Below are 17,223 nucleotides of genomic sequence, written 5' to 3' on the forward strand. Positions count from 1 at the left end.
TGTAGAGGAGTCTTTATTTTAATAAAGTTTTTTTCTTTGTGTGTGTTTATTTATTTTTACTACTGTGAAAGTAATGAGGGTGTCTGACTGACACCTATCCATTACTAACCCCAAAAACAATTTCCCCAATTGCCACCGCACCAGTGCAATCGAGAAGAACTGAGACCAAGCACCAGAATTGGCTCATCAAATATGATGCGCCACTTCTGGGGCAGCTGCAGGCTGATATTTGTAGGTTGGGAATGGTCCAATAACCATGGGCATTCCCAGCCTATTAATATCAGCCCGCAGCTGTCTGCTTTCCCTTAGCTGGTTATTAAAAATAGGTGGTACCCCACGCCTCTGGTCAGAGGCGCTGTGTGACAGCATGGGGAACAGCAGCTTTGACCTGCAGTATCCTTACTGAAATCACCACTGGTCACAGCTGCATGTTCACAAGTTGTCCTCTGTGACAGCCTGTGAATCCACAACGCTGTGACCTGTGGTGACTTCAGTAAGGTTACCGCCGATCAGAGCCAGTGTTTCTCACTCTGTCAGATGGCGCTCTGATCGAAGATTACGCCAATAAGGCTGTGGAAAATGCCCGCAACCTAAACACTTGTTGATTGGTTTCACTGCAGCCTTTCAACAAGCTTTATAGGGTGCCGAACCCAAGCAGTAACACAAAGTTACATTTAGAAGTCCATGTTTGAAGTTTAGTACCGGACAGTAGGTGTTAGGTACAGACGCTGAATTTTACTGCGGGTTCGCCCATCTCAATTCATTACCAATGTGTCGTACATTTCTGAATTCCTTATCAAGTAATGCCTAATTATAACATACATGAATTGATTTCCCTACTACACGTCATGTTGCAATAAGGCCTAGAACAGATGATGTTGATGTGTAAGGTCAGTTTACAAGAAAACACACAGATCGGGCTTACAAAGCATGTATCCTTCGCAATTAGTATAGAGGATAATGCAGCTGTCATCCATGGTAATCCCCTACTGATAGAAGAACATGGCCGGGCATTGTAATAGGATGTCAGATCGTCCCTGAACACAAGGCGCCTGTTCACATTCGAGGTGTCATTGGGTGCATAGGTATTTATCATACGCTATGTAATATTTCTATCAGTCATCACACTAAGATTACTGACCGCTGCCATGTTATTCAAGCCACTTAATCATTTTCATCTCATAGGTCTTATTATTAGCAAGGTGTTATTTCAGCTGCCATGACATTGTCATCGAAACGGTGTACAATGCAGACTGCAGGAATTTACATGATCATAAATTCAACTTTTTAAAGGGAATCTGTCCCCAAGTTGTGCCACCTAATCTGAGAGCAGTATAAAGAAGAGAAAGAGACCATGAAACCAGTGATGTGTCACTTACTAGGCTGTTTGCTCTAGTTTTGATAATCTCCTGCTGATAAAACAGTGATTTTATCACAACAGGACTAGTAAACCTGCTGCCATGTAGTCTTCCATATTCATGAGCTCTGTATAGCCCCACCCTCACCACTGATTGGCAGCTTTCTGCCTAACCACAGTGTACACAGAAGACAGCCAATCGGTGCTGTGGGCGGGGTTATGCAGTGCTCAGCATTCAGATAACTGGTTGATTTTCAGCAGAGAAAACTGTGATTGTATCAAAACTGCAGCAAGCAGCCCAATAAGTGACACATCACTGGAATTAGTGTCTCATGATGCTCTTAGATGGGTCAGGAAACATTTGGTGACAGATTCCCATGAAGACATTGTTCTTGAAGCCTTGAGTTGTCCTCCTCTGCAAAAGTGTTAGATTTTTTTGATCCGTTCCCATAAGTTTTGTGAGTACTTGCAGAAGACTTGTCACTTGCCATAGATGTATATAATATTTCTTTTACCTGGTGTAAATGCCACTATTTTCTTTTTTTTCGTTCTTGTGTTCGTTCGCCAATCCGCTTTTAGGACATGGCCCCCTTTTTCTTTTTGTGTAAATCTCAGCCAAAGGGTTGTTCTCTCAAGCTGTCTCTGTGGGTGTCTTCATGATGATGACCCACATTTGGCGAAAAAAAATATGGGTTTAATTCATTGTTGCATTTGCGCCTTTCTTTTTTGGTCTAGATTTTGTTTATTTTTATTATTTTTTTTGCGTTCGTCATTGTTCTAGGGATTTGAAATTGACGTACTGTACATTTTTTGCATGCATGTACTCCAGTCTCCCCAGAGTGGTTTTATTTATGCATTAATTTTTGGTTCAAATTTTGCAATATTTTATCGTAAGATGTATTTTTTTGCTTTTAAAAGCAAAGGTTGCATACAACAGAAATAAAAAGCATTTTGTATTTTGCACAAAATTATTGAACCATGTGTTTTTGGAGAATTTTGAAGCAAAAAATGTCACGGAATTCCACAAGACAAATAAAGAAACGTGACATTAAAAAATGCAAATAATGAATCGGTTACCTACATATACAGTGCTTTGTGAAAGTATTCACCCCCTTGGCATTTTTTGTGTTTTACTACCTCACAACTTGGAATTTTAATATTTCTTTTGAGGGTTTGTATCAGTTCATATAAAGAACATGGCTACAACTGTGAACATTTGGTTTTCTTTTTATTGTGAAGCAAACAGCAAGTAGGACAAAATAACTGAAAACGTCAGTGTGCATAACTATTCACCCTCCAATTATAGCTGCAAGTCACTTTGGATAAGTCTCTATGAGCTTTCCATATCGTGCCCATTCCTCAAGTTAGATGGTTTCCTCTGGGGAACAGCAATCTTCAAGTCTCATCACAGATTTTTAATTTGATTAAGGTCTGGGCTCTGACTAAGTCACTCCAAAACATTTACAGTTTCCCTTTAAACCACTGCAGTGTTGCTTTAGCAGTATGCTTTGGGTTATTGACTTGGAAAGTGAGCCTCCATCTCAGTCTCAAATCACTGACAGACTGAAACAGGTTTTGCTCAAGAATATCCCTGTATTTCACATCATCCATCTTCCCCTCGACTTGGACCATTTTCCCTTTCCCTGCTGCCAAAAAACATCACCATAGCATGATGCTGCCACTACCATGTTTCACTGTGAGGATGGTGTTCTTGGAGTGATTAGCTGTGTTGGTTTGGCGCCAGACATAGCATTTACCTTGGTGACCAAAAAGTTCAATTCTGGTCTCATCTGAACACAGCACCTTCCTCTGTACATTTGGGGAGTCTCTCACATGTCCTTGGAAAATTCAAAAGGAGCCTTACATTATTTCTGTGTAGGTAGAAGCTTTTTTCTGCCCACTCCATTGAGACCAATACTATGGCGTTTACGGCTTTTTTTGGTCGTATGGACAGATACTCCAGTCTTTGATTGAGAACTCTGATGATGAACTCCATGATAAAGCTGACAGCAGAGGGCTGCAGCCAGCAACTGTCGGTTTTGCCTGCGCTGATTATTAAAAATAAAAGATACTCCAGACACTTTTTTTTAAATGTATTTATAGCACAGGCGCCGGCTGAAGAATACTCCCATCAGCAGCTCCTGTTCTCGCTGTTATGTATTTTTTTAATTCTTCATTTAAAATGCAAATGTGTTTTTTTTTACCTGCATTTTTCTAGGCTCACTTAAGAAGTATTTAAGGTTAAAAAACTTCCAAAAATAGACAAATCAGCAACACTTGTAATTCACAGTAAGCATGAGTTTTCAGGAAGTCTAATCCGCTTTGCATGAACTTTTAAATAGCAGACTTTCTGCATAATAGAAATACAGTGGAGAATAACTCAGTATTTATGGTGTATGAGAGCATGGCATTAAGGTCCACAGCATTTCTAAGATAGGTAGAGCTCCTTACAGAGTGGAACATTTTGCTGCTGATTATTTTATGCTGTAAGTAGTGTTAGTAATATCCAATTCCCTTTCATTATATTGGACTTTGTTGTAGAGTTTTGAATTGAGAATGTAGCCTTTTGTATCAGAGCTTAAAAGGAATCTGTCAGCAGGTTTTTGCTACCTCATCTGAGAGCAGCATGATGTAGGGAAAGAGACCTTGAGTCCAAGTCCAACAATCTATCACTTAGATGCAGCGGTTCTGATACAATCAAAACTCTTAGATTAAGAATGAAGCAGAGCTGAGAAAGCTAATCCCACCCCCAAAACGGCTAACAGTGCCCACACCTGGCTTCTCTATGTACAAAGCCCATACATAGTGAGGTGCTTATCACAGGAGGCTAGTAATGGTAATCTCTTAGTGATAAATCCTTCACAGTCAGTAAACAACAGCAACCACTTTGACAAGTGACACATCCTTCAATTCTGTGTTTCAGCCTCTGTCTCATGCTGTCTGCAGATTACATAGCAAAAACCTGCTGACAGATTCCCTTTAAGCACATAAAAGGGTTCTCTGGCTTTTTGGGGTGTAGTCTAACAAGTTTATACAACCAGAAACAGCTTGATAAAGGGCTTCATAATTTTATCCGAAAGTCTTCAGAAAGTCACTCAGACTTGTTAGTGCTCATTAGGCAGAACTCAATAAATATTAATATATCGTCAGAACTGCAGTGCTCTTCTATTGAGAAGCAGTTCTGCCTGTAAAATAGCACTGATGGTGTGCACCCACACAAAAGGTGGGAAGTTTTGGTGCTGTTGTTTTCTAGATTACCACATAACAAAACAGTTTCCAAAGAAATTGTAAAATGAACATAGCATCCACCCACTTTTATACATACAGCACATTGTGATTAATGAATACATGAATTCCTGTAGTGCAGTAAGGTACTTAGTTAGTCTTTTTCATCAAAGAGTGGAAAAGCCGTCCAACCATGTCAAGGTGACCTTTAACCTCTTTCTGACCTCGGACGGGATAGTACGTCCGAGGTCAGATACCGCGCTTTGATGCAGGGCTCTAGCGGTGTTTTGAACAGCTGACTTGTGCCCGCAATAGCGGCGGGTGAAATCGCGATTCTCCCGCCGCTATTAACTAGTTAAATGCCGCTGTCAAACGCTGACAGCGGCATTTAACCGGCACTTCCGGCCGGGTGGCCGGAAATGAGCGCATCGCCGACCCCCGTCACATGATCGGGGGTCAGCGATGCTTCTGCATTGTAACCATAGAGGTCCTTGAGACCTCTACGGTTACTGATCCCCAGTAGCTGTGAGCGCCACCCTGTGGTCGGCGCTCATAGCACACCTGCATTTCTGATGCATAGCAGCGATCTGATGATCGCTACTATGTAGCAGAGCCGATCGCATTGTGCCAGCTTCTAGCCTCTTATGGAGGCTACTGAAGCATGGCAAAAGTAAAAAAAAAGTTAAAAAAAATGTGAAAAAAATAAAAAAAATACAAAAGTTTAAATCACCCCCCTTTCGCCCCACTCCAAATAAATCAATTAAACAAAAATCAAACATACACATATTTGGTATCGCCGCATTCAGAAAAAAAAAGGATTAAACTGATCACTAAACGGCGTAGCGAGAAAAAAATTCGAAACGCTAGAATTACGTTTTTTTGGTCGCCGCGACATTGCATTAAAATGCAATAACAGGCGATCAAAATAACGTATCTGCACCAAAAGTGCTATCATTAAAAACGCCAGCTCAGCACGCAATAAATAAGCCCTCACCCAACCCCAGATCATGAAAAATGGAGACGCTACGGGTATCAGAAAATGGCACAATTTTTTTTTTTTTTAGCAAAGTTTGGAATTTTTTTTCACCACTTAAATAAAAGACAACCTAGACATGTTAGGTGTCTATGAACTCGTACTGACCTGGAGAATCATAATGGCAGGTCAGTTTTAGCATTTAGTGAACCTAGTAAAAAAGCCAATCAAAAAACAAGTGTGGGATTGCACTTTTTTTTTGCAATTTCACCGCACTTGGAATTTTTTTCCCGTTTTCTAGTACACGACATGCTAAAACCAATGATGTCGTTCAAAAGTACAACTTGTTTCACAAAAAATAAGCCCTCACATGGCCATTTTGACGGAAAAATAAAAAAGTTATGGCTCTGGGAAGAAGGGGAGGAAAAAACGAACACGGAAAAACGGAAAATCCCAAGGTCACGAAGAGGTTAATATGGATGGTCCCTAAACACTATTGCACTACCTCTTAATGTGTCAAACCAGCTACATCAAAGGGATGTGAAAAGGAAACCAGCCAAAGCTCACAATTAAAACCTTGTGTGGGAAAGATGGGGGAATAAGGGTGCTGAGTAATGATGAGTGAATGTGCTCGGATAAGGAGTTACCTGAGCATGGTCATGTGCTAACAAAGTGTCTTTGGCCTTGCTCGAAAAATATGGTCAAGTTCCCATGGCTGCATGTCTCGTGGCTGTTAGACCACCGCAACACATGCAGTGATTGCCTAACAAACAGGAAATCCCAGCATGTGTTACGACTCTCTAACAGCCACGAGACATGCAGCCATGGGGTCTCAAACATATATTTTGAGCAACCCGAAGACACTCGGTTAGCACACGAGCATGCTTGGTTAACTCCTTATCCGACCACGTTCACTCATCACTAGTGCTGAGCCTTGGGGAGGGGGCTACATACTGGGGCATAACTATAATGTTTGCAAGGGTTACAATTGCACCTGGTCCCTGAGGACTAGAAGGGCCCCACAGGTCCCCTTGCCCCATAAGAAAAGACTATTAAAGACTAGTGATAGTTGGGGCCTGTTGGGGATTTTGCACTGGGGCCCACAAGCTTCAAGTTACGCCACTGGCTACATACCCCAATATGTACAATAAAGCCACATGCTCACGTTGAGTATTTGGTGAGTTTTTACCTCAGTAAGCCAAAACCAGGGGTGGGTGAAAAATGCAGAAGTAGTGACGTGTTTCTATTATACTTTTCCTGATTGTCCCACTCTGGGTTTTGGCTTACAAATACTGAGGTAAAAAACTCACCAAATACTCAATATGTGCACGTGGCTTAAAAGTTAATGTATTCAGTATTCGCACTGTGCTGACGCATCGTGTGTGTATATGTTTGTATACTGGCCACATCGTGTATTTGTGCACCTGTACATTCATTTAATACTATGGTGTGCAGATCCTGTTTTTTCCTTTCTTTTTTGTAGCCTCCACACTTTAACATCCTGTCATATTCTATACCGAGTCCTGAAATAAAATTCCACATGATTTGTAAAATCTATTGTTGCATGATTACTCAACAATCACTTTTACTTTTCCAGGGCGGGAAGATACCGATCAGATGGACAGCGCCAGAAGCCATTTCGTACCGGAAATTCACGTCAGCGAGCGATGCGTGGAGTTATGGCATTGTGGTATGGGAAGTCATGTCATATGGAGAGAGACCCTACTGGGAAATGTCTAATCAAGATGTAAGAGCGTGCTAATAATAATTATGATGTATTGTATACACTTCTGTAACAACTACCTGTCTAAGCCTCATATTCTGATGTCAGAACCTCCCGGTTATATAGAGATGAGTGGCTCTGCATCATCACGGCTTATCTTTTCCTACACAAGCAATCTGTCAAGGATCACTTTGTAGGAAGTTCTTTGCTTTGTGACCCCCTTTCTTAAAAGGAAGTTCTGCAGCAGCTGTGATGTGTCTTTATAGGAATTAATGTGCCTTCAACTAAAAAAGTTTATTAACGTAGGTGCCTCTGCAAAGTTCAGGAACCTATATTTCTCACGGAGTCTTGGGCTTTTATGTGATTTTACAGTAGGGGGTGGTATATTATCCCATATATAAGTGTGAAACTGGATTCCTACTCCTCTTATAACTATGAGGCAGTATAATTTGGCACAGCAGACCCGGGGCCAGTGTGAGCATTGCAGGCCATACTCGGAGGATTTGTACAGGACTAAGATATTCATGAACTATCCTTAAAATAGATTAACAATTTCAGATCTTTGGAGGTCCAGCACCCAGATACCCCCACTAATCAAACTCTCCTGCAGGCCTCAACTAATCCCCTATTGTTGGCTGTATGTAATCTTGTATATACGGTACATATGTATGATCCATTCCAGGGTCTTTGCTGCTACTACTATGCTTTTTATGAAGTGATTAATCATGATATTGGTATAGGGGCAACATGCCAGAAAAACTGTCACATTGGTATGGAACCTACATATAGAGCTCTGGCAAAAATTATGAGACCACCTCATCAAAACCCTGTCATGGGCAGCCCAATCTCCAGACCTGAACCCCATTAAAAACCTCTGGAATGTAATCAAGAGGATGATGGATAGTCACAAGTAGTGTTGAGCGATACCTTCCGATACTTGAAAGTATCGGTATCGGATAGTATCGGCCGATATCCGAAAAATATCGGATATCGCCGATACCGATACCCGATACCAATGCAAGTCAATGGGACACAAGTATCGGAAGCTATCCTGGATGGTTCCCAGGGTCTGAAGGAGAGGAAACTCTCCTTCAGGCCCTGGGATCCATATTCATGTAAAAAATAAAGAATTAAAATAAAAAATATGGATATACTCACCCGTCCGGCGGCCCCTGGACCTTACCGATGTAACCGGCAGCCTCCGTTCCTAAGAATGAGGAGTTTAGGACCTTCGATGACGTCGCGGCTTGTGATTGGTCGCGTGACCACTCATGTGACCGCTCACGCGACCAATCACAAGCCGCGACGTCATCGCAGGTCCTAAACTCCTCATTCTTAGGAACGGAGGCTCCCGGTTACATCGGTAAGGTCCAGGGGCCGCCGGTGGGGTGAGTATATCCATATTTTTTATTTTAATTCTTTATTTTTTACATGAATATGGATCCCAGGGCCTGAAGGAGAGTCTCCTCTCCTCCAGACCCTGGGAACCATACACTGGGAACTTCCAATTCCAATTTCCGATATCACAAAAATATCGGAACTCGGTATCGGAATTCCGATACAGCAAATATCGGCCGATACCCGATACTTGCGGTATCAGAATGCTCAACACTAGTCACAAGCCATCAAACAAAGAACTGCTTACATTTTTGCGCCAGAAGCCGTGTGAAAGACCAGTGGAAAGCATGCCAAGACGCATGAAAGCTGTGATTAAAACTCATGGTTATTCCACAAAATATTGATTTCTGAACTCTTCCTGAGTTAAAACATTAGTATTGTTGTTTATAAATGATTATGAACTTGTTTTCTTTGCATCATTTGAGGTCTGAAAGCAGTGTGTTTTTTTTCTAATTTTGACCATTTCTCCTTTTTAGAAAAAAAATTATTGCTTGGAAAATCACAGAAATATTGTCAGAAGTTTATATAATTAATGAACAATTTACATTTGAATCAAAAATATACCTATAAAGAGAAAAATCAGACAAATTGAACATTTTTCAGTGGTCTCTTAATTTTTGCCAGAGCTGTATATATACTGTGGGGAAAATATGTATTTGATACACTGATAATTTTGCACGTTTTCCCACCTACAAAGAATGGAGAGTTCTGTAATTTTTATTGTAGGTACACTTCAGCTGTGAGAGACAGAGTCTGAAATCAAAATCCAGAAAATCACATTGTATGATTTTTCCATAATTAGTTTGCATTTTACTGCATGAAATAAGTATTTGATCACCTACAAACCAGCAAGAATTCTGTCTCTCACAGACCTGTTAGTTTTTCTTTATGAAGCCCTCCTACTCTGCACTCATTACTTGTATTAATTGCACCTGTTTAAACTCTTTACCTGCATAGAAGACACCGGTCCACACACTCAATCACACTCCAACCTCTCAATACTTGTATTCCTGGCAACGCTGAAAAAAAAAAAAAACATTTATTTTTATTAATTCTCCACATTATTGACACTCCAATCTCTTCACCATGGCCAAGACCTAAGAGCTGTCTAAGGACGCCAGGGAAAAAATGGGCTATAGGACAATAAGCAACAGCTTGGTGTGAACTGTTGGCACAATTATTAGAAAATGGAAGAAACACAAGATGACAGTCTATCTTCCTCAGCCTGGGGCTCCATGCAAGATCTCGCCTCGTGGGGTAAGGATGATTCTGAGAAAGGTCAGGATTCAATCTAGAACTACATGGGAGGACCTGGTCAATGACCTAAAGAGAGCTGGGACCACAGTCTCAAACATTACCATTAGTAACACACTATGCCGTCATGGATTAAAATTCTCCAGGGCACGTAAGGTCCCCCTGCTCACGACAGCACATGTCTAGGCCTGTTTGAAGTTTAACAATGACCATCTATATAATCGAGGATGCAGTGGAGAAGGTCATGTGGTCAAATGACAAATCTACTTGCCGTCTTTGGTGGATGGAGGAAGATGAGTACAACCCCAAGAACACCATCACAGCTGTGAAGCATGGTGAGGGAAACATCATACTTTGGGGGTGCTTTTCTGCAAAAGGACAGGATAACTGCTCCGTATTGAAGTGAGGATGGATGGGGTCATGCTTCCCTCAGTAAAAGCACTGAAGATAAGTCACAGCTGGGGCTTCTAGCATGACAATCACCCGAAACACACAGCTAAGGCATCTAAGCAGTGGCTCCATAAGAAGTATTTCAAGGTCCTGGAGTGGCCTAAGCAGTCTTCAGACCAGATCCCAACAGAAAATCTTTGGAGAGAGCTGAAACTCCATGTTGTCCAGTGACAGACTGGTAACCTGAAAGATTCAGAGAATATCTGTATGGAGGAGTGGGCCAAAATCCCTGCTGCAGTGTGTGCAAACTTGGTTTAGAACTGCATTACACTTCTTACCTCTGTAATTACAAACAAAAGTTTCTGTACCAAATATTAAGTTCAAATATTTATTTTACACAATAAAATGCAAAGTAATTTTGAAAAATCATATGTGATTTTTTTGGATTTTTTTTTTAAGATCCTGTCTTTCACTGTTGAAGTGGACCAACAATAATAATTACAGACCTCTCCATTCTTTGTAGGTAGGAAAACTTGCAAAATCAGCAGTGTGTGAAAAACTTATATTCCCTACTGCAGGTGTGTGTATGTATATATATATATATATATATATATATATATATATATATATATATATATATATATATATATATACACTCACTGGCCACTTTATTAGGTACACCTGTCCAACTTCTTGTTAACACTTAATTTCTAATCAGCCAATCACATGGCGGCAACTCAGTGCATTTAGGCATGTAGACATGGTCAAGACAATCTCCTGCAGTTCAAACCGAGCATCAGTATGGGGAAGAAAGGTGATTTGAGTGCCTTTGAACGTGGCATGGTTGTTGGTGCCAGAAGGGCTGGTCTGAGTATTTCAGAAACTGCTGATCTACTGGGATTTTCACGCACAACCATCTCTAGGGTTTACAGAGAATGGTCCGAAAAAGAAAAAAAATCCAGTGAGCGGCAGTTCTGTGGGCGGAAATGCCTTGTTGATGCCAGAGGTCAGAGGAGAATGGGCAGACTGGTTCGAGCTGATAGAAAGGCAACAGTGACTCAAATCGCCACCCGTTACAACCAAGGTAGGCCTAAGAGCATCTCTGAACGCACAGTGCGTCGAACTTTGAGGCAGATGGGCTACAGCAGCAGAAGACCACACCGGGTACCACTCCTTTCAGCTAAGAACAGGAAACTGAGGCTACAATTTGTACAAGCTCATCGAAATTGGACAGTAGAAGATTGGAAAAACGTTGCTTGGTCTGATGAGTTTCGATTTCTGCTGCGACATTCGGATGGTAGGGTCAGAATTTGGCGTAAACAACATGAAAGCATGGATCCATCCTGCCTTGTATGGAGCATCTTTGGGATGTGCAGCCGACAAATCTGCGGCAACTGTGTGATGCCATCATGTCAATATGGACCAAAATCTCTGAGGAATGCTTCCAGCACCTTGTTGAATCTATGCCACGAAGAATTGAGGCAGTTCTGAAGGCAAAAGGGGGTCCAACCCGTTACTAGCATGGTGTACCTAATAAAGTGGCCGGTGAGTGTATATATATATGTATGTATATATATATATATATATATATATATATATATATATATATATATAGGCATGTAAAAGTTTCAGCACCCCTGGTCAAAATTGCTGGCATTGTGAACAGTTAAACAAGTTGAAGATGAAATGATCTCTAAAAGGCCTAAAGTTAAAGATGACACGTTTCCTTTGTATTTACGCACAAATCTTTCAGTTCTTGTCAGAGGGATTTTCATCCATTCTTCCTTGGAAAATGTTTGCAGTTCTGTGAGATTCTTAGGTCGTCTTGCATGCTCTGTTATTTTGAGGTCTAGCCACAGATTTTCAATGATGTTCAGATCAGGTGACTGTGAGGGCCATTGTAAAACCTTCAGCTTGCACCTTTTGAGGTAGTCTTTTGTGGATTTTGACTTGTGTCTAGGATCATTATCCATTTGTAGAAGCCATCCTGTTTTCAACTTCAGCTTTTTTTACAGATGGTATTATGTTTGCATCAAGAATTTGTTGAAATTTCATTGAATCCATTCATCTCTCTACCTGTAAAAAGTTCCCCATGCCATTGGCTGCAACCCAAACCCAAAGTATGATTGAGCTACCCCATACTAATTTGTTGGTGAGATGTTCTTTTCCTGAAATTCTGCGCCTTTTTTTTCTACACATACCTTTGATCATTGTGGCCAAAGAGTTCTATCCCCTTAGTGACAGAGCCAAATTTTTGAAATCTGACCAGTGTCACTTTATGTGATAATAACTCTGCAATGCTTCAACAAATCCCAGTGATTTTGAGATTGTTTTTTCATGACACATTATACTTTATGATAATGGTAAATTTAGGTCAATATGTTTTGTGTTTATTTATAAAAAAAATCAAAAATTTGAGAAAAATGTTAAAAAATTAGCATTTTTCTAAATTTGAATGATTATTCCTTTAATCCAAATGGTCATACCACAGCAAACCATTAATAAATAACATTTCCCACATGTCTGCTTTACATCAGAACCATTTGTAAAATGTTATTTTATTTTGTTAGCATTTTAGGAGGTTTAAAAATGTAGCAGCAATTTTTCATTTTTTCAAGGAAATTTACAAAATTTATTTTTTTAGGGACTTATCCATGTTTGAAGTGACTTTAGGAGTCCTATATATTGGGAAACCCCCAAACGTGATACCATTTTAAAAACAGCACTCCTAGACATATTGAAAAATGCTGTCAGGTAGTTTATTAACCATTCAGGTGCTTGACAGAAATTAATGCAAAGTGACATGACAGAAATGAAAATGTGTATTTTTACCACCTAAATGCCTCTAACTTCTGAACAGATTACTAGAGCTGTCAGACTCTAAGGCCGCAATTTGGACGTGAATTGCCATGGCAAACATCAGGACCACAAAATCATGATCTGAGGGCACCAGTTTGGATAAAAAGGAAGCCCCCACACTCTGTTAACCATTTATAATGATGTCTTCACTATTGACAGCAGCATCTAAGGGGTTAAACAGATTTGGATGGTGCAAACACTGATCGTGGCTGATACAGCAAGTTGTCAGCTATAGTGTACAGCCGACAGCTGCTGGATCATCACCTGTATGGGGATGCTAATCTCTTATATCTCAGGTCAGTTAAAAGACGTATTGGCTGTCATTAAGGGGCTATTTTAACCTCATCAGTCCACAGGACTTGTTTCCAAAATGCATCAGGCTTATTTAGACGTTCTTTTGCCTACTTCTAACTCTGAGTTTTATGGTGAGGACGCAGGAGAGGTTTTTTTCTGATGACTCTGCGATGAAGGCCATATTTGTGCAGGTTTCTCTGAACAGTAGAACAATGTACCACAACTTCAGAGTCTGCTAAATCTTTCTGAAGGTCTTTTGCAGTCAAGCAGGGGTTCTTATTTGCCTCTCTAGCAAACCCATGAGCAGTTTTCACTAAAATTTTGCTTGATCTTCCATAAATTATCTTGACCTTCTCTGTTCCTGTTAACTGCCATTTCTTAATTACATTTTGAACTGAGGAAAGGGCAACTAAAAAAGCTTTGCTGTCTTCTGATAGCCTTCTCCGGTTTTGTGGACCTCCACCATTTTCATTTCTAGAGTGCTAGGCCGCTGCTTACAAGAACCCATGGCTGCAGTTTTTTGGCAGAAGGTTAGCGGAGGCTAGGTTTTTATAAAGCTGGGAAATTGACATCACCTGGCCTTTCCTAACGATGATAGTAAACAATCCATAACCCTAAGAGGCTAATTATTGTCTGAAACCTAGCTATTGGAGCACAGGAACTTCCAAGGCTGCCTAAAATTTTGCATCTGCCTATTTTCCTTTTTTTCATTTCTAAAATGAAAAAAAAATACTATATATATACTGTGTGTATATATATATATATATATATATATATATATATGACCTAGGATGGTCTGCCCCAGGACACATGATGAGAATGTTGCGTAATTCAAATCCAACATGGCATTTTGGCATTTTGAAGGGATTTTACTGCATATATATAAACTAGTATTTTTTCAAATTTGGACACTGACTGTACCGTAATACATCACAGAGGTCATTAGTATTTAAGACTTAGCTATGGCGCTTGGCTTATCATCTATTAGGCACTGTACATACAATAACATCTGCCAGCTTCAGCCCCTGTCACATTCCTCTTCTCTTACATCACCGTTAACAATTAGAAAAATTAGGTATTTATAATCTCAAAGACCATTTTGCACTTTTTGATTATTTGTTCATAGAGAGAATTTAACATTTCAGTACTCTGCCAAAAATGTCCTAGATTATTGTAGCCCTATATAAACACCGGGTGACTAATTAAGTGATCATATATGACATCAAAGAGTATATATCAAATGTTCTCATGTAATTCAATGATTTCATGTTTTTCTTCTTTTCCTAAGAGGAACCTTTACGCTTGAAGGGCACCTTAAGTGGTCCGTGGGTTTAGAGCTATTACTGAACCTGTTTACCCTGCTTTTTAATTAAATCCACATTTGTCCAGAATGGACCTATTAAAGGAATGCTATAAATGTCCTTCTCTTAAAGACGCACCAGTGATATATCTTCCATATTTATAGGGAAGGTTTACCTTTGCAACCACTTTTTAATGTTGTAGCAGTGCATATTAAATACAACAGCCAATTTTTTTAATCACTAAAATATTTTTTTTTTAAAACTATACAATTTTGGTATCAATATAAGTCTACTGAACTGGAAACATTGTTTGTCACCAATTTAACCCAATTTATTTTTCCTGTTTCTGTACATTACTCTACTTTCTTCCAAACTTTGATTCATTTTGCCAAAAAAGCCATGCATGTGCATGGAGAAATTAAAAAAAAAAGTTGCATAAGAGGAGAAAAAACTAAAGTGCAGAAATTAAAATTTGCTGTGCCGGGAAGTTACAAAGACTTAGGGTTTGTGGACACAAAGTTTTTTTTCTGGTGGATTGCCCCTTGAATCCTTCTGAAAAAGTGACGTAAAAGCACCCCATAAAAATGAACATGCTGCACAGCAATATCAAAACCACAATGCTGTGCACATGATACATCTTATGTTATTTATTTTATCCTCTTCAGGGTTTGGAAACCATGAAGTGGGTGAAAGATTTATCATGGTCATTCTTCGGGCATCTTCCGCTGGGTAGCCACCCGCGCACTATACTTTGCTGTATAGAGTGAAAGCCGCCAGCAGTTGAGATGCCACAAGAATGAGAGCATAGCCACTTCAGGAAAGCAAGTTTTCCTGCAGCAGGTCCACCTGGAAATAATAGAAGAGAGTATTGCTGTATGAGAAGACCTTACAGGGCTTCTAAAGTGCTGCCAATGAAACATTTAAGTCTGTCTTGGTGCCGCGGGCTGAAAACAATAGGAGATTTTTTTCAATGCAAAATTGCTTCACTTGTTGCTTCATTGCATTGAAATAATAAAAATAACTAATGGCAAAGATGAATATTTATATTATGTGTTTTATATAATTAATATTAGTAGTAAATTAAATGTGGACTAACCACAAAAAGAAAAGTACAGTTGGATAGCGCTCAATGGACATCCCGGAATTCCTTTTTAAGTGAATCCTTCTGATAAATTCTTTGCCATTAACAGGTAATTAAGGCAGTGGATGAAGGTTATCGGCTGCCACCTCCTATGGAATGCCCGGCTGCCTTGTATCAGCTCATGCTCGACTGCTGGCAGAAGGATCGGAACAACAGACCAAAGTTTGAGCAGATTGTCAGCATCTTGGACAAGCTGATACGAAATCCCAGTAGTCTGAAAGTAATCGCCAATACAGCTGCAAGGTGGGAACTTTATGTGCTCTTTATCCCATCTTATAGAAACAGATAACCTTAAATGGGGCCATTTTATTTTCCAAAAGTTTTGAATGATAGTTTGTAATGCATCGTGTTTTATAATCCTCACTAAGACTAAGAGTGCTGGTTCATATACAGCCATGGTTTACGTGATTGTGAAACCATTTCAAATGCTTCAGGTTTAGTCCTACCTTTTAGAATAGTACTTTGTGCTTACTAGTACCAGTCTTGATTTCTTAGCTTAACCAATTTTCAATTTGCTTGGTAAATATAATTTCAAAAAACTTTGTATAAATCAATAGTTCAAGCAAATATAAAACATTTTGTAATGTGTAATCACAGAAAAATGCTTCTTTCTCCACTTATGAGCCACTCTTTTACTTACTTCACTATTCACTCTGAAACACAACTGAAATACGGAGACAAACTGCCTGAGGGATCAGATGCAACTGCCTATTAAAGTCAGTGGAGAAAGGAGGGGAAATAAGCAGGGAGGAGAAGAGTAACTGAGAGGCAGAGATATACATAGACAGCACTGCTGCTTTCTAGTAAGTGTTCATCTCACCACAGAGCTGGATTCACAGCTATACTACTCAGTACTACTGCATATTGCATGTTGTCACAAAAAGTAAGTAATTACAAAGCCCCATATCTCGAAAATTGAAGACGTTACGGTCTCGGAAAATGGCAACACAAGCAATTTTTTATTTATTTACAAATGTCCAAATGTTTTCACCACTTAAAATAAAATTATACAAGTTTGGTATCTGCCTAATATTGACTTGGAGAATCATATTGCCAGGTAAGTTTTACTGTATAGCATATATGGTAAATAGAAAACACAATAAACAATTGTGGAATTCCATTTTTTTTTTTTTTGCAATTTCAACACACTTGGAATCTTTTTCCCGCTTTCTAGTGCATCACATGATAAACTGAATGGTGTCATTCAAAAGTACAACTCGCCCCGCAATAAACAAGCCCTTATACAGTTGTGTCAACGGAAAGATAAAAACATTACGACTTTTGGAAAAATTGGAAATTTGCCACGGC

At 39.7% G+C, this 17,223-nt stretch overlaps 1 protein-coding gene across 2 annotated transcripts in view; it reads left to right on the top strand.

Annotated features, from left to right (window-relative positions):
• Positions 1-17,223, top strand: part of EPHA3 (EPH receptor A3) — a 508,285-nt gene that overhangs the window by 464,023 nt on the left and 27,039 nt on the right. For both annotated transcript variants that reach the window (XM_077294091.1, XM_077294092.1), the window contains exons 14-15: positions 7,153-7,302; positions 15,965-16,158. In XM_077294091.1, the coding sequence (XP_077150206.1) occupies positions 7,153-7,302; positions 15,965-16,158 (344 nt within the window). The remainder of the gene's footprint in view (positions 1-7,152; positions 7,303-15,964; positions 16,159-17,223) is intronic.

This window comes from Ranitomeya variabilis, chromosome 3 (genome assembly GCF_051348905.1).
Source record: "Ranitomeya variabilis isolate aRanVar5 chromosome 3, aRanVar5.hap1, whole genome shotgun sequence".
NCBI lineage: Eukaryota > Metazoa > Chordata > Amphibia > Anura > Dendrobatidae > Ranitomeya > Ranitomeya variabilis.